The sequence below is a fragment of the Pipistrellus hanaki genome (genome assembly GCF_964339955.1).
Source record: "Pipistrellus hanaki genome assembly, chromosome: 8".
In the NCBI taxonomy this organism is placed as follows: domain Eukaryota; kingdom Metazoa; phylum Chordata; class Mammalia; order Chiroptera; family Vespertilionidae; genus Pipistrellus; species Pipistrellus hanaki.
Window position 1 is genome coordinate 85,008,039 of NC_140510.1, and position 17,814 is coordinate 85,025,852.

A 17,814-nucleotide genomic window follows, 5' to 3' on the forward strand; every position below is an offset into this window, starting at 1 on the left:
CATTTCTAGCTCTCTATCTCTGTAAAAAATCAATTAAAAAAAAAAAATATATATATATATACATAAAAAAAAAAAAAAGAACAGAGAGAAGGCAGACTTGGGTCTGCTTGAGAATCAATCACTCAGTGAAGATGGAAGGAGAAAAGAAGGCAGAGGTCTAAGAGAGTACAGGGCAAATCGAGATGACAGCCTAGAGATGTTAAAACAGACATGGACGAATCTATAAGCTAGTAAGCATTCTATTAACACTAGAAGCCTGGTGCATGAAAATTTATGCACTGGTGGGGCTGAGGGGACTGGGCACCGCCATTTTTGAAGGAGTGGCGGTCAATTAGCACATTCCCTCCTTATTGGCTGTGGGCACAGCCATCTTTGTGACAGCGTGAGGATCAATTAGCATATTCCCTCTTTATTAGACAGGATGCTTTATAGAGCATTAGGCACAACAGCACATGCAGTTCAGTACAATTGTTTTGAGGATGTTAAATGAAAATACGACTTGACATAGCAAGAAGGAAAGGGAAGAGAAATTGGTGAAACCAGGACCTTATAGTTGGACTTTGGTGGAGTGATGGTGAAGAAATTAAGACCTCACAGGTTAAAAACACAGTGGTTCTCAACACAAAACCAGTCTGTAGTTCATGTCTCTCTTTTATGTAGCCATCGACATCAAAATACTATAGCTGGAGTCCCAAGAGAGTTCCAGCTAACCTGATATCCCAAAGCCAGCCCTTCCTCACTCTGAGCTTCTCAGGCTAGCTCTGGTTCCAGTCTGCACATCTTGGACCACACTTTCTTCTTGCCTGGGAGGTGGGATGGGCTCAGCCTTCAGGTCCAGTTGGGGGAGCAGAAAGAGCCGGAGGGCTGGGGTCCTCCAACTGTACATCATGCAGGTGCACTGTGGGGGTGGTGGGGTCTTTGCCCACGCCCTGGTTTGGGTCAGCCTGGTCAGGGTGGTGTCTGCGCACATGCTTGACAACCTGGAACTTCTGTTTGGCTTTGTAGCTGCAGAGACGGCAGAAGAAGGGGTGGTGGTCGGTGTGGGTGAGGGCATGATGGCGCAGGCCAGCAGCCCAGCGGAAAGCACGGTGGCACACGTTACACACATAGGGCTTGGCCTCGCTGTGCTTGCGGAGGTGGGTGCGCAGCAGGAAGCGTGTCTTGAAGGCCTTGCCACACTGCTCACACATGAAGGCCCGTGCTTCCCGGTGCCTGGTCTCCTGGTGCACACGCAGGGCATCGGCCCGGTTGGTGCAGTACTCACACTCGGGACACTGGTATGGCTTCAGTCCTATAGGACATGGCAAAGAGAGGTAACAAATCACCACTGAAGGGGATGGAACAGGGTTCAGTGAACCATGAGTCACTGTGATCCTGGGACATAAAGAACTCAAGCAGCAAGCTAATACCGTATCTTTGGAATATTCCAGTCTTGTCTGACATTTCTGTGCCCTTCTCCCAGCACAGCCCCTGTACACAATGGATACGCAATAAGTGCTGATAACTAACTGGACCTCTAAATAGCCACCTAATAGCAATGAATACTCAGATATGATAGGATTCCAAATAGGAAATTCTAACTCCTTTTGGTCATGGAATAGGGACTCATGGAAGTTGGGAATGCATTGATTTTGATTTAAAAAAATATATTTTATTGATTTTAGAGAGGAAGGGAGAGAGGGATAGAGAGATTAAAAACATCAATGATGAGAGAAAAATCATTGATGGGCTGCCTCCTGCATGCCCCCTACTGGGGATCGAACCTGCAACCTGGGCATGTGCTTTTGACAATGGAATCAAACCTGGGACCTTTCAGTCTGCAGGATGACGCTCTATCCACTGAGCCAAACCAGCTAGGGCTGGGGATGCATTTAAATACAACTCCTTGTTCAATTCAAGAAGTCAAAGAAAATGTTTAAGAGGGTCAGAGGTGAAAGAAGCAGCATTCATAATCGCAGAGGGCCTTGAAATGATCTACTCCATTCCTTTACATAAGGAGATCACACCCCATAATCACAGGTATGTCACCAATAACACTTTTCAGAGAACCTGTCCGTTGTGGACTCCATAACAAAGAGAAAAAAGGATAAGTTAAAACCTCCCCACTTTCTTCTCTTTATGGTGGTAGTTATGTCTACAGGAGCCGGGCAGACCTCCTCGGTCACTCATGTTTGAGGTGGGGGTTCTCACAGGAGGGGTGTGACCTGGTGCCACAATCACCCAGGGAACTTTTGAAAAGTGCACATACCCAGGCTCTCAGGCTCACCTCTCTTCCGATTCTGATAAGTCGTCAGTGGACTGGGAAGCTATCCTAGCCATCTGACCCCCCCCCCCCCCCAAAGTGAAGACCGACCTGCACCCTGAATCAGTGAGAACCCAATCAGGGAGGCTGGGTGTGCCAGGGAAGGGGGGACCCACTGGGCTTGCCAAAGCCATGCAGACTCACCTGTGTGCTTGGTCATGTGGTACTTGAGCTGGTTGACCCACTTGCACTTGTAGCCACAGTCAGGGCACAGGTACTTCCGCTCCTCCTTATGGATCCGCATATGGTACTGAAGGAGGGAAAGCAAAGGATATGCCCAGAAAAATGTGGTACTCAAGGGTAAGGAACTAGGGGAAGGAGGCAGCAAGACTGCTGGCAGACCATCCTGTTCCCTACCCCCATCACCAACCAGGTTCTCCCGGCTGGCCACTTTGACACAACCTAACCCAGGGGGCCTGCTCCTAGATCCGCCCAGGCTATCTGAGCTCTGCCACCTTATTTCTTGCACCTTTGGATGACCTAATCTCTAATGTCATCTTAACAATCTGTAAAATAAGAAGTAGTAAAAGTAACTGTATCTCATGCTTTTTGAAGGATTAAAATTACATTGCCCAGCATACATACAGCAAGTGCTCAATAAATGTTAGCTGTTATTATCATCTAGGTTATGCCCAACATATCACATGCCTCTCTCACACGAGTAGCATGTATTATGGAATTTTATAACCATTCTATGAAGTAATATCCCATTTTTACCTAAGGCTTGGAGGAATGAAGGGAATTGACAGAGGCCACAAAAGTAGTATTTGGTAGCATCAGGACTAGAGAAGCCGGGCCATTTAGCTCCACAGCCCGCACGCCTGGCCTTACCTTGAGGCGGGAGGGGTCGGCGCAGGCGTAGGGACAGAGGTGGCAGCGGTAGGGCTTCTCCCCGGTGTGGGTGCGGCTGTGCCAGGTGATCTTCTGCCGGTTCTTGGTGCTGTACGCGCAGTCGGTGCACTTGTAGAGCAGGGTGCCGCCGTGCCCCTTCACGTGGTGGTCCAGCACCAGCTGGTGGCGGCAGGCGAAGTCGCAGAAGGGGCAGCGCAGCGGGGGCTGGCCGGCCTCGCCCTCCGCGGCCGCGGGCTCCTCGTGCCGCTCCAGGAGGTGCCTCACCAGCCCGCCGCGCTCCCGCGCCGCGAAGTCGCAGAGCTGGCAGCGGTGGCCGAAGTGCTGCCGCCGCCGGTGCTCGTCCAGGGCCGGCCGGCTGGGGAAGGCCTGCCCGCAGGCCCCGCACTGCAGCCGCGGGGGCCGCCGGCAGCTGGGCCCGCGCGGGCCGGCGGGGCCGGGGCGCGGGGTTCCCGGGGCGGCCTCCCCGGCGGGGTCCCGGGCCGGGGCCGCGGGCTCGGGGTGCCGGCGCAGCGCGTGCTGCTTGAGCGCCGTCTCCGAGCTGAACTGCGCCTCGCACTGCGGACAGGCGGCGGCCGGGGGGCCCCGGTGGCAGCTGCTCACGTGGCGCGCGATGTCGTGGCGCAGGTAGCCGCTGTAGTCGCAGAACGGGCAGAAGTGGGTGGGCGTCTTGTCGTGCACCCGCAGCCGGTGCAGGCGCAGCTTGGAGTTGGTGCCGAAGGTCTGCGGGCAGGAGCTGCAGGCGATGCGGCCCACGCCCGTGTGCCGGGACTGGTGGGCCTCCAGCCGGTAGCGCCTGGTGGTGGCGAAGTCGCAGAACGGGCACTGGTGCGGCTTCACGCCCTCGTGCTTGAGCCGCCGGTGCTGCCGCAGGCACCGGCTCTGCTTGCAGACGAAGCCGCAGTCGCCGCAGCGCAGCGGGGGGCGCGGGCCGCGGGCCGGGGCGGCGGGCGGGTGCCGGCGCCGCTGGTGCAGCCTCAGGGCGGCGGCCACCGGGGCGGTGAAGGCACAGAGGCCGCAGCGCAGCTCCCCGGGCCGGTCGAGGGGGCAGCCCCGGGCCTGGTGGGTCTTCAGGGCCCGCTCCTGCTGGCAGCGGAAGGGGCACGTGGGGCAGGAAAAGCGGGCCCCCTTCTGCTTCGGAACCGGAGCTGGGCCCCCGGCCCCGGGGCCACCCTCGGTGCTCCCGCTGCTTAGGGGGACGGGGTCCCCAGTGCCCGGCGGGGACGCGACAGGCTGGGCCGGGGCGGCCCCTCGCCTTCCCGCTCCGCCTCGCACCCCCCGGCAGCCGTCGGCCACGTGGGAGGTGATGGAGGAGAGCCGGGAGCAGAGGAACACGCAGGAATTGCAGTGGAACTTGCCCTGTTCAAAGTGGAACTTCTCGGGGGCCTCTGGGGAGGAGGGGCTTCCGGCAGGAAGTTCTGTGGAGCCGGAGAGTGTGGCCAGAGACCCGTCCGTTTCCTCCGGTTCCCCAGGAAGCTCCGGAGCACCTTTTGGGAGCACCGCCTCTGCTTCTGAGGGTGCAGGCGGGGGCTCCCCGCCTTCTGCAGCCTCTGAGGTGGGGGTGCCCGGGGGCAGAGGATGCAGAGGGACAGGGGAATCTGTTCTGGCCAATCCCTTGTTCTTTTTGAACAAAACAGGGCACTTTTTCAGCAGGTGGGTGCTGAGGCCACGCTGCTGCTTGAAATGAGCCCCACACTCGGGGCACCGCAGGGGCTCCTGGCGGCCCTGGCACCCGGTCCGGGAGTGCAGGCGCAGGGCCTTCTCCCGCTGGGTAACGAACGGGCAGTGTGGGCAGCGGAAGGCCTGCCCCGCGCCCTGCACGACCACCATCTGAACCCGCCCCTCCAGGACCAGCGCCTCCGCCTGCTCCTTGTCCTGTCTCCGCAGGGCCTTGAGCACGGACTCCGACTCAGGCGGCTGGGGCAGGGGTGCCGTCTCAGCGGGCGGCGGTGCCTTGAAGGTCCCCACCCAGCTGCTGGGGGGTTCCTCGGAGGAAAGAGGATTTCTGGGGGGCGCAGGGACTGGCTTTTTCAGAACGGGCTCTTCTTCAGCACCCACGCCAGAAGCGCCAGCACCTTCAAAGGCAGACAGCTCTGGCAGAGTCCCATCTGGCCCTTCCAGTCTCAGGGGCCCGAATTCCACGGCGGCCGTGTCAGCGATCTCCCCCAGAGGCGGCTCGGCCACGGGTTCCAGCTCCACGCCCAGGGCCTCCAGGTGCAGTGTGCAGCTGCCCTCCTCCACCTCCACCGCAGCCGGCCTGGGGCTGCCAACCAGGCCGACCCCTCGGGGCACGTCCCTGCCATCCTGGCTTCCGGCACCGGCCTCCTCTCCGGCCTCCGGCAGAGCGTGGTCCAGGCTGGGGTCCTGCCCCGCAGTCCGGGCCTCGGAGCCCGGGGGCGTGGGGCACTGCCCGGCCTCCTCCGGCTCCCGGCTGGCACCGCGGAGCTGCCAGACCTGGTCCCCGGGCACGTGGCCGTGGGCCTTGCGCTTGTGGAAGAAGAGGGCGGTGTTGCTGAAGGTGCGGTAGTTGCAGAGGGCGCAGCGGAACTCCCGGAGGCGGGTGTGCTTGCAGTTCTCGTGGCTCAGCAGGGCCTGCTTGTGGCGGCTCTGGTGGCTGCAGTAGCGACAGGGGTAGAGCGGGGCCGGCTTGCCAGGGTGGTGCTGGGAAGCCATGTGCTTCTGCAGCTCACACTTGCGCTTGCAAGCAAAGGCGCACACCTCGCACATCAGGGACTTGCCCTGGTGTCTCAGCTTGTGGCTGCTCAGCTGATCGGCCCGGTGGCAGCGGTAGGAGCACTGATTGCACTGGTATCTGATGGCGGGGGGAGGGCATTGGGGAGAGAGGGGAAGCAAAGTCACAACCACAAATCAACCATAACAACTAACTGTCACTGCTTACTGTGGGGCAGGCTCTAACTCAGCATGGTACATACACAGTCTAAGTCAGCATTCTTTCGCACTGCCCTATGAAGCGGGTATCCATTTTATACACGAGGAGACTAAGGCACAGGAGTCATAACTTGCCTGAAGTTACACAGCGAAGGGCAGTCTAGCTTCAGGGCTTTTGTTCTAGCTCCTACTCTCTATCGCCCCCTAAAGGGGAGACATGAGTCAGCAGCCATTGTGGACTAAGGAGCGGACATGCCCACAGAGCCACAGGCAGGCTTCCGCGTCTAGTTCCCACTCTCGCAGGGAGGCATGACAGTGAAGGAGAGCCAATAGGCAGCACTGCAATATTAAAGGAAAACGGCTCCAATCGTTTAAAAGTACTTGTTAAGTACTGCTTTTTACAGTTATGACAACTGTTTCTTTCTATGCATATAAATCAAGCAACCAAATATCTGTAGCTATGGAAATGTCTGACTAGAAATATTTATATTGGATTCTGGATATAAAATGTCCCTGTGGTAGAAATCTTACTTCCTATGCCTGGTGCAGTAAAATCCCCAAGTGTACTGTCTACCAGAAAAAAAAACAACAACTAATAAAAAATGAAACAGAAAAGAAAGAAAAAGGAAGCTGAGGAGAAATTGCCGCCAGCGGTGCCCAGAGATCAGCGGGGAAGGGGTCAGGTTTGGGCCACAGTGCCGTCTGCTTTCCCGGGACCGGCCTCTGAGAACCAAGTGACCCCTGAGGGTCTAGCCCTATATCTGGCCCCACACTCCCTTCTCTGAGCCCAGAGGTCTCTCGCCGCACAGACTGGCCACAGGCACGGAGGCGAGCTACAGGCAACGGGGTGAGATGACAGGAGCACGGAGGGGCCGGGAGGGAGGGAGGGGCCAGGAGAGCGGGAGGGGCGGGGGGGGGGCGCGGGGGGGCCGGGGGGGGGGGGCTGGGGGAGCGCGGGCCGCAGCTGAGCTGAGAGGAGGCTAACAGCCTGCGGCCCTCGGGACAGGGATGGGCGCCCGTACCTGAGGTCCCCTGAGTGCTTCCGCATGTGCACGCTGAGGTAGTGCTTCCACTTGGTGACGTAGCCGCACTCCGTGCACATGTAGTCCTTGGTGTCGGAGTGGGTCAGCATGTGCTTGGACAGGTAGCTCACATCGCGGCACGTGAAGTCGCACAGCTCACACTTGTGAGGCTTCTCGCCTGGTGCAGGGGTGGGGCGAGAAGGGAGAGAACACGGGCGCGCACAGGTCAGTAAGCAGACAGATCGTCCCCCCGCGGGTTTGTTTGGATGCCAGGCAGGAGCGAAAGCTTCGCGGCCTCTCAGGAAACTCCTCCTGGGCCCCAACACCAGTGAAGACGGGAAGAAAATGCAGACTGAGTTTTGCAAAACTAACTTTCAAGTCCCTTCTGATTACACAGCTTAGCACTACCAGCCACCTGCCCCACTTGGCCCAATTCCTTTCAGTTTTGTGGAAGAGAATGATAGAAAGAAATTAGGCAAAACAACATGGTGGTTAAGGAATCCATGGTGGTAAAGGGGTAACAGATATTAATAGTCGACAGGTATCTAGTGCTCACTCTGGGCCAGACACCATTCTGAGCACTTTATAATATGCCTCCCCTCACTGAATCCTCGTAACAGCCCTGTGAGGCAGATGCTGTGACTCTCCCATATTTCAGAGGAACACGCCGAGGCACAGAGAGATCACAGACGTATGAGTGGTGGCTCAAACCGCAGCTTACTGCTACATGGCTGTGGAAAGGTCATTGCATCTAAGTCTCAGCTTGCTTGTTTCCAAAAAGAGGGCAACTGAAATACCGATGTCACATGGCTAATGTGAAGACTACATGAGATGTCCCAAGGTCTTCCCTGGCATCTAGTGGAACCTGAGGGCAAACCGTCCCTGGAGTGGGTCAGACGCGGCTCTGAAAAGCTGGGGCCGTGTTTCCTCAGGAGCTTTCCTTATTACCCCTGCCCCCCCACTCACCTCCTTCCCTGTGCTCTGTTACCAGCTGTTTGATTCTGAAACAGGCCATCTCAATTTTTAGTTTCTCATCTTTATCTACCTTCTTTACAAGATTCTGAATATGGAATGAATGAGATTATATATATATGAAAGAATGCTATACACTGTAAAGCACTATATATTTAAAAGGTTTCAGAAAAGGCCTCATAAAAATGACTAAAACATGTATCAATGCGAACAATGGCCTTGTCCCGAGCTGCCTAAACACTGTCCTCTCAAACTAAACAGTCTTTACATTTTCTTTTTTTTTTTTTTTTTTAAAATATATTTTATTGATTTTGTACAGAGAGGAAGGGAGAGAGATAGAGTTAGAAACATCGATGAGAGAGAGTCATCGATCAGCTGCCTCTTGCACACCCCCTACCGGGGATGCGCCCGCAGCCAAGGTACATGCCCTTGACCGGAATCGAACCCGGGACCCTTCAGTCCCCAAGCCGACGCTCTATCCATTGAGCCAAACCGGTCCCGGCCTAAACAGTCTTTAATGGGATTTTTAAACGTCTTATCAATCCACTATGCTGACACAGAGATCACAAAAGCGATGTCGCTATGGCAGAAAGCCTGGTTTGGTTGTCACTCAAAGCATCAGTGATGCTGGCAACCAATCAAAAATCGGACTTGAAATACCAGCAACTTCCAAGCCACCAAATGGGCTCGTGTTCCGGTGTCGCAGCTGCCAGAGCTATCACGTGGGTGAGGCTCAGACCCCGCGCCCCATCTCACAGCACAGCTCAGAGCTTGAATAGCAAAGGTTAGTTATCTGTCCCGATCCGAGTTTCTTCGTTTTAAGAGGCTGGGTGTTGACCCACCCAAGGCTGACTAGGGGTGGGCAGACCTGGGCAGGGCCTTCTGGGTAAAACACCACAGCACAGGCTCTGAATCAGACTGCTTGGATTCCAGTCCTAGTCTGACCACTTTTCAGCTTCAGGCTCACCAATTCCCAAAGCCAGATTTCCCTCTAGGAATACCGGGTCCAGTGGGAACCAACGGGAAGCCCCTCCTGTGTGGGTGTGCCCCCCCCCCACCCGCCCATCGCACTGCCGTGAGGAAGGACGCCGAGGCCTCACCTGTGTGCAGCAGCAGGTGGCGGATGAGCACCCTCTTGTGGGCGGTGGCGAAGCTGCACTCGGGGCACTGGTGGATCTTCTCGTGGGCGTGCATCTTGCCCACGTGGTCCTGGTAGGCCACGGGGTTGAAGGTGGCGAAGGGGCAGAAGGCGCAGCGCAGCTCCTCGCTGCCAGGGTGGCCCTGCTGCTTGTGCCTGCGGAACAGGTGCTTGTTGGAGCAGGCGAAGTCGCAGTGCGGGCAGTGGAAGGCGTAGTGGCTCTTGCGGTGGGCCTCCATGGCCTCGGCGGTGGCGAAGAGCCGGGGGCACGTGTGGTGGCGGCACTCCACGGCCCGCACGCCGTGGCTCTCCCGCAGGTGCCGCGTGAAGGCCTTGCGGTCGGGCGCCGCGTAGCTGCAGCCCTCCTGGAAGCAGGCCAGGGGCGGCGGCTCCGCGGCCGCCGCGGCCGTGTGGCTCTTGAGGTGCTCCTTGAGGGCCTGGCTGAGGCGGAACTCCTCCCGGCACACGGGGCAGGCGTAGGTGTCCGAGTAGCAGTTGTGGATGTCCCCGTGCATGCTGGCCATGTGGCGGTTGAGCGCGTTCCTCTCCACGGCGCTGTAGCTGCACAGCGGGCAGCGGTGCGCCTTCTGGCCCCGCTCCCGCAGCAGGTGGGTCTTGAGCTTGCTCTTGCTGGTGAAGAACTTCTGGCAGTTGGGGCACTGGAGGCTGGGGTCCGGGAAGTGCAGGTGCAGGTGCTCCACCAGATGGGTCCGCTTCTTGAAGCAGCGCTTGCACTCCGGGCACATGTGGGTCTTGAAGAGGGGCTCGGCGCCGGGGGCGACATCCCCTGAGCGCGGAGAGGGAGACAGGGCTGAGAGAGATTCTTCCCCAGGCCCGGGCTGGCAGATAACGGGAGATCCACAGTCTGCCCGGAAGCAGTGTATGGCTTTTCCCTTCCTCTTTAGGAAACCAAGCAATAGCATCTCAGATGCGGTGGTCAAAAAGAAGAGACAAGAAATGGAAGTATTGCTGAAACCGGTGTGGCTCAGTGGTAGAGCATTGGCCTGTGGACTAAAAGGTCCCAGGTTCGATTCCGGTCAAGGCATGTACCTTGGTTGCGGGCACATCCCCAGTAGGGGGTGTGCAAGAGGCAGCTGATCGATGACTCTCTCTCATCGATGTTTCTGACTCTCTCCCTTCCTCTCTGTACAAAATCAATAATATATATATATATATATATATATATATATATATATATATAGAAAGCTAGAAACATGTTTCTGACTCTCTCCCTTCCTCTCTGTACAAAATCAATAATATATATATATATATATATATATATATATATATATATATATAGAAAGCTAGAAACATCGATGAGAGAGAGTCATCGATCATCTGCCTCTTGCACACCCCCTACTGGGGATGTGCCCGCAACCAAGGTACATGCCTTGACCGGAATCGAACCCAGGTCCCTTCAGTCCCCAAGCCGACGCTCTATCCATTGAGCCAAACCAGTCTCGGCAACGATGTTTCTAGCTTTCTATCCCTCTCTCTTCCTCTCTGTAAAAACTCAATAAAATATATTAAAAAAAGAAGAAGAAAAAAAAGCCGAGACCGGTTTGGCTCAATGGATAGAGCGTGGGCTTGGGGACTGAAGGGTCCCGGGTTCGATTCCAGTCAAGGGCATATACCTTGGTTATTGGCACATCCCCAGTAGGGGATGTGCAAGAGGCAGCTGATAAATGACTCTCTCTCATCGATGTTTCTAACTCTCTATTTCTCTCCCTCTCTGTACAAAATCAATAAAATATATTAAAAGAAAGAAAAAAAAAAGAAAAAAAATGCAAACATTTAGATAAACAAAAATCACAAGAACTCCTCAGATCTCGCTGTGACCTGCTGGAAGTGCTTTGCCCAGCCACCCACTCCCTATTCCTGAGCCTGTATCTAGAGTCGCTCAAAAGAACCATCTGGATAGAGCTTTCTTGTTCTTCCTGCCCAGGTGCATGGGGGCAGGCGGAAGGACCAGCAGAGTTGGTCCTTCCACACGGAATGAACAGAAGAGAAGAAGGTAAAGTATTCCAACTTCCAAACGTGGGCTCGTGAGTTCTAGGCTATGGGGAGCTGGTAATAACCAAACTTTTCCTATGTACCTGAGAGTAAACATTTGCCACTTCCCACTAGACATGCCAAAGGGGACTGTTAGGAGTGAGAGCATTTCAATCAAAGCTCAGAGAGCAAACCCTAGAGCCTTTCAATGCCAGGCTCCCCACAATCCATTCCTCCCCCCACCAGGAAGTTCAAACCCAAGCACAGCCTTACCTTCCAATTGCTGCGCCCCCTGGCCTTCCTCCGGGGCTTTCTGGGAGTCCCTGAGGGGGCCACTCTCTTCCTCTTCCTCCATGTTCTCCTCTTCAGCCGACTCCTGCCTGGGCAAGGGTGTGCCTGCGTCCTCTGAAGGCTGTCCCCCTCCTGGGGGCCACTGGGGAGCTGGAGACACATAACATCTGATGAAACCCACAGAGGCCAAGGACAGCACTGACTGCTGGGACTTCTCCTCTCGCTGGCTGACAGAGTTCCCCCTGCCCCATTTAGCACAGGGACTCCTGGCTTTCTGTAGGAAGACCAGAGGGAAGCCATCAGTAGTGCTCCAGCCCAAAGGAAACCCCTCCTGGCCCGATTTCTCTCTTTCCTGATGCTCCTCTGCTCACCCAAGGCCCCCTTTTTGGCACCAAGAGGAGCCTGACTCAGTGAAGCACCGCCCTCCTTGAAGGCTTCTCCTGCCTGATCCCATTTGCTCTGAAATGGCATCACAGGGCGTTCTCCCAGAGGCCATGGGCATGTCAGCTTTTGCTCTCAAAGTTTTAAAATGGATCAGAAGAGAATGTTAAGTAACTTCAGGGCCACAGGAGAGCTGAGGCCAAATTGTGCTCAGTGTCACAGACAAGACTTCCTCTGTATCCATATATTCTGACCGGCCCCAGCTTTCTGGACGCCTTCTCCTGTTAGTCATTCTGTCTTTCAGTCACTCACTCTGATTCTCTTGCATCTAGTGTATCCACGGCACTAGATAACCTGCCTCTCCAGGTAGCACTCTGCTGGGCCCCTGGCCTCATACCTGGCGGCGGCTCCTTGGATGAAGGGTCCGTAGTGGCCGATGGTTCTCCCTGTGGCCCGGCCCCGTGGCTGCGCTGATGCTGCCGGAAGAGTTTGACGTTGGAGCCCAGGAAGCCGCACGGGCGGCAGTGGAAAGGGTAGTGGGCCTGTCGGTGCAGCTCCATGCCCCGCTGGCTCCCGAAGAGCAGGGGGCAGCCCCGGAAGGAACAGGGCACAGGGACCGCACTGTGGGTCTGCCTCAGGTGCTGCTGCAGACCCTTACGGTCGTCAGCAGAGAACGCACAGCCAGGCTCTGGGCAGGAGAAGGTGTCGGGAGGGCCCCGGTGGATCTTGAAGTGGTTCTTCAGGGCTTGGGGTTGGGCAAACTCCTGTCTACACACAGGGCAAGGCAGGGGGTCACTGGAGAGGCCCTGGGCCTGCCCGGGGCCCGGGAGAGGCAGGTGGCTGAGGGGGAGCTCTGCAGAGCACGGGGGGCTAGCGCGGCCCTGCACAGGCTGTGTGGGGGGCTCGGCGCACTGGTGCAGGGCCAGCAGAGCGGGCTCTGCGAAGCTCTGCTCACAGCGCTCACAGAAGTACACCTCCACCACCTTTACCAGGACACCTGCGGGCAGAGGACCAACAGAGAAAGGCACAGAATCAGATAGAATGAGCCACACAGGAGTTAGTTACCAGCAGAAAATACAGGTGAATCTTTTTTAAAAAACATTTTTTATTGATATTTTTAGAGAGGAAGGGAGAGGAATAGAAAGCTAGGAACATCGATCAGCTGCCTCCTGCACATCCCCCACTGGGGATGTGCCCGAAACCAAGGTACGTGCCCTTGACTGGAATTGAACCTGGACCTTTCAGTCCGTAGGCCGATGCTCTATCCACTGAGCCAAACCGGTTTCGGCCCATTGTCATTTCTTAAGCAAGGGGCAGAGCCTTGATAAAGAAAGGCTTAGGAAATCCTCTCTTGGTCTTCCAACTGCCCAGTAAGCAGAGGGACCTGGGGTTCTGCAAGGTTAATGCCACCATGTTTGTTAGCGTTGGAGCCATGACTCAAGCCCAGGCTTGCCTCACATTTATTCTGGTGATCGGTTTTCTCTTTATTATATTTTTGTGCAACAAAATAAAATAAAAATTTAGTGCAACAATTTAAATGATACAGATATATATCTATATTTTTAAAACCCACCTCACACAGTTCGGTCTACATCCTTTCAGGTCTTTTTGGGTCATTTTTCTGCAATTTGATTATTTTTTTCCTTTGCTATATATCAAAGATGTCTTCCTCTGTGAGTACATTTAGGTCTACCTCATATTTTTTGTCCAGTTCATAAAGCTTCAGAGCATAAAGCTAAACGAGACTTTGCCCTCACTGATGAACCGTTACAAGTAAAGCTAGCCTGCACATCCTATCCCGGTGTCCTTGGGTGCTGGTGTGGGGCTTTCTGTAGGATAGATCCTGACAAGTGGAATTACTGCGTCAGAGTACACATATTTTAAACTTTGTTATGCAGATAAGTTGATCTTCAAAAGATTAGCTAATTTATACTTTCCATAAGCTATAAAAATGCCTGTCTTCCCCACAGCCTCACCAATACAAGGTATTATAAAAATGTTGAACTTTTGCTGAAACCGGTTTGGCTCAATGGATAGAGCGTCGGCCTGCGGATTGAAAGGTCCCTGGTTCGATTCCAGTCAAGGGCATGTACCTTCGTTGCGGGCACATCCCCGGTGGGGAGTGTGCAGGAGGTAGCTGGTCAATGTCTCTCTCTTATCGATATTTCTAGCTATTTCTCTTCCTCTCTGTAAAAAATCAATAAAATATATTAAAAAACAAAAAAAGGTTGAACTTTTGCCAAAGACAAGAAACAAAAATGGCACCTCACAATTATTTTTAACTGGAATTTATTTTTTTATTAGTGAGATTAAGCATCTTTATGGTTACTATTTTTATTTACTTCTTTTTAAAAAAAATATATTTTATTGATTTATCACAGAAAAGAAGGGAGAGGGACAGAGAGCTAGAAACATCAATGAGAGAGAATCATCGATCAGCTGCCTCCTGCACACCCCCCACTGGGGATGTGCCCGCAACCAAGGTACGTGCCCTTGACTGGAATCCAACCTGGATTGAGGTCCGCAGGCCAACTATCCACTGAGCCAAACCGGTTTCAGCTATTTTTATTTCTTTAGTGAATTTCATGTAGATTCCTTTTTCCCTTCGTTTCTTTTTCTTATAGTGGAGCTCTGTAAATTTTAAGGATATTAACTCTTTCTCATACATTGCAAATGCTTTTCCCAGGTTTGTTTTTGTTTATTATTTCTTTCACCACATAGAAGTTTAGAAACATTACATGACAAAATTAGCTAATCTTTCCCAGAATTGTTTATACCCATCAAAGAAGTTGTGACAAATGTAGATGGAGGATGACAGTTGAAAAACAGGGAAGTTACCCTGGCCAATCTGGCTCAGTGGATAGAGCACCGGCCTGAGGATTGAAGGTTCCCGAGTTCGACTCTGCTCAAGGGCACACGCCCAGGTTGCAGGCTCGATCACCAGTAGGGAGTGTGCAGGAGGCAGCTGATCAATTAATCAATTATTCTCTTTCATCATTGATGTTTCTATCTCTCTCTCCCTCTCCCTTTCCGAAATCAATAAAAATATATTACAAAAAAATCACACAGGGAAGTGACTTAAAAAGTTGTAGCTACGGGAAGAATAAAGGGGAGAATCTTTCTTCCAGCCTCAGTGTAAATGCTCAACTCTCAGCCACATGCCTCTGATGAGTTAAGTGTGTCATACACAAGACACAGGGATGGGAAATACCGTAGCACCTCTGGGAAGGCCTGCCTCGCTGGAGGTGGAGAGGGACTGGGGCTTTTGCCTGATCCCCGGCTGCAGTTCCTGGGAAAGACTCCCCGAGGTCTAGTGGAGTGAGGACTGGGCAGAGGGTCAGAACGGTCTTCTCTCTGGATTCCTGCCTAGCATGCAGGAAGCTCTTGCAGGGAAAGACTGTCCAGAGCTTGGTACAAGGCTGTGCACCACCTTGCCGGCCTTCAACAACATTTACCAGCTCCAAATCCAATCACATCTCTCAGTATAAAAACAGGATGCTACCTTGTGGCCTCATCCTGCTTATACTACTATCTCCGAGGATCAAAAACAGCCCAGACAAAACCACACGGCTGCCTGTCCCACTGGCCTGCTAGCAGCCGTGTCCGTACCTGGGGTCCCTCCAGGAGCGCCTGAGGACAGGTTCCCACCGACTGCTTCCACAATGATCTCCATGCTCCCGGGGTCCTCTTCGGTGGCTGTGGCCTCCACCAGCAGGCAGCCCGGGTCAGCGGGCAAAGGTGTGGGGGTCCCGGAGGAACAGGGCCTCTGGGCGGGCTCTAGGATTCCCGGGTTGGAGAGAGGCGGGGGGATCAGCAGTAACTCAGAGCACAGTCCATCCATCTCTGCAGTGCTGCTGGCTGGCTGTGAATCCAACACAGGGTCTGTCATCACCACCAACTCGTGTGCTGTGGTCTCTCAAGTGCTGATAAACCAACGAGAAGAGAAACCCAACAAAATGTAGTTAGATCTCTCCTTCTTCCCAGTCTGTATGGGTACACAACCTAGTGCCTGCCCACTTGGGCATTTCCTTGCATGGCAGCATGCCACAATTAGTTAACCTAGAAGTTTTCTTTTTATTTGTTTATTAGAGGCCCGGTACACAAAATTCATGCACCGGGGAAGAGAGTGTCCCTCAGCCCAGCCTGCACCCTCTCCGATCTGGGACCCCTCGAGGGATGTCCGACTGCCCGTTTAGGCCAACTGGGCAGTCGAGCATCCCTCAAGGGGCCCCAGATCGGAGAGGGTGCAGGCTGGGCTGAGGGACACCCCCTTCCCCCTGTGCACGAATTTCGTGCAATGGGCCTCTAGTATATAGTAATAAAAGCCAAATATGCAAATTGTCCCCTAGACTAGGAGTTTAACCAGAGTTTGACGCTTGCTATGACGTATGCTGACCACCAGGGGGCGGCGCAGAACATGGTGGGCGTCGGCAACGGGGCACTGGCAGCGGGCAGCAGTGGAGGTGCTGCTGTCCCGATGGGCCCTGATGAGAGTGGGACTGTGGCGGGAGGTGGAGCAGGTGAGTGGGCGGAGCAGGCCAAGACGGGCGGTGAGAGGGGGCCTAATCACCCTGCCGATTGTCCTGTAGACAGCGACCAGCAGCTGCGGCAGGGGGTGGGGCTGCCGCCCGGCTCCCGGGCACTGAGGCCGCCAGGTAGGGGGCTGGGATGGGGAACTGGGGGCGGGTGGCGGTGACCAATCTCCTGCAGCTCCCGGGCGGCGGGGCGGGGTCTCACCGGCTCCCTGGGGCAGAGGTGAGGTGAGCATGCAAGGTGTCCACGGAGCTCACTCTCACTCCCCCAGCAACCCTTCCCCGGACACCACGGCTCAGGTGCGAGGGAAACCCGGACCTCAGGGGCAGGGCACCTGCATGGCCTCTTCCAGGGGGGCTGGTCGGACTCCCCGTGGTTGGCGCAGGAGCCAGTCTGCGAGGCAAGCCAGGAGAGAGCGCGCTGCCTGCCCGGCTCCGTGCAGCGCCACCGGGCAGCCCGGAGGCCCACGCTGCACCCTGGCCTGCAGCGTCCAGCAGTGCTCACTGCATCTCCACGTGAAGACTCGGGTGGAAGGGGGTGCGTGGGGGCCTGGGGGCCCAGGTGCTGCCCAGGGCCCAGAGGTCAGGGGGACCTGCCCTTCCACCACAGACGCTCGCACTTCTGATCGCTGGCCAGGCCTAGGGACCGCACCTTGCACACATTTCATGCACCAGGCCTCTAGTTCTTCAATAACACACACACATCGCTTCCATGACGAAGGCTTGCTGACAGGTTAAGGCAGAGAGAAGGCCTGGGGAATGAATGAAACCTGGCCCAGGGACTACAGAAAGCACCCAGTTTCCCCTGCCCGTGGGCTCTGAGTCACGGCAGAGACAGGGACCCCCCTTCTCTGGGCCTCCGCTTTCTGATCTGTGAGGTGGAGGCATCGCTGGGCTGGAGCAGGAGTCCCAAGAGCCAGGGAAGGGGAAAGCCGGCTTGTAATCCGCAAGCCTCGGGCCGGAGAACCGTCATGGTGACGGTCCTGGGAGAGGCAGCGGGTCACCGGCGGGCGGGGCTCAGAGCAGTGACTGAGGCGCCCGGGCGGCTCTGCGGGGATCCGGGGCCCCGCTCGTCGCCGTGCCCATCCCCTCCTCCCGAGGGTCCTCCCCTCCCGGGCCCACCTTCCTCCGGGAGCGCGAGAAACTTTCCCGTCCGGCCCACGCCATCGGACTCCCTGCCGGTCCCCGCCCCGCAGCCACCACTCACCTCCCGGCCGGGCCGGCCGCCGCATCTCTATGGTCCGCCCGCAGCCGGCGTGGCCTCCAGGGAGCCCCTTCCCCCGGCCGCCTCCCTCCCGCCCGCCCAGAGGGACTCCAGGGCTCCGGGCGTGCGCAGGCCGCTCTCTCCGCCCTGCTGGCGGCGGGAGGAATTCTCTATGGTCGTCTCCATGGTCCCGCTCCCGCCGAGCCAGACCGCCGGAGGACCACCATCGAGACTGCGGAGCA

The 17,814-nt window shown here is 55.6% G+C and overlaps 1 protein-coding gene across 3 annotated transcripts; it reads right to left on the minus strand.

Annotated features, from left to right (window-relative positions):
* Positions 1–60: 60 nt before the first annotated feature.
* Positions 61–17,737, minus strand: ZNF142 (zinc finger protein 142). Of its 3 annotated transcripts, none has more exons than XM_084892389.1 (9): positions 17,576–17,737; positions 15,446–15,759; positions 12,234–12,833; positions 11,438–11,605; positions 9,135–9,959; positions 7,063–7,240; positions 3,134–5,963; positions 2,447–2,552; positions 61–1,291 (listed from the first exon to the last, which is right to left on the minus strand). In XM_084892389.1, the coding sequence occupies exons 2-9, from the start codon at positions 15,723–15,725 to the stop codon at positions 822–824; spliced, it is 5,457 nt and encodes a 1,818-aa protein (XP_084748515.1). In that variant the 5' UTR covers positions 15,726–15,759; positions 17,576–17,737; the 3' UTR covers positions 61–821. The 3 variants fall into 3 exon arrangements, with proteins under 3 accessions (XP_084748515.1, XP_084748516.1, XP_084748517.1); XM_084892390.1 differs by lacking the exon at positions 17,576–17,737 and adding an exon at positions 17,021–17,216; XM_084892391.1 differs by lacking the exon at positions 17,576–17,737 and having other exon boundaries at positions 12,234–12,604; positions 15,446–15,561.
* Positions 17,738–17,814: the final 77 nt, after the last annotated feature.

Bases quoted from the DNA above. Each gene is read 5' to 3' on its own strand.
- ZNF142 (XM_084892389.1), bottom strand. From the start codon at position 15,725: ATGACAGACCCTGTGTTGGATTCACAGCCAGCCAGCAGCACTGCAGAG. The intron at 5,964-7,062 runs GTACGGGCGCCC...CCCCGCCATCAG, and splicing joins AAGCACTCAGGGGACCTCAG to ATACCAGTGCAATCAGTGCT. The intron at 1,292-2,446 runs GTGAGTCTGCAT...CATGTCCTATAG, and splicing joins CCACATGACCAAGCACACAG to GACTGAAGCCATACCAGTGT.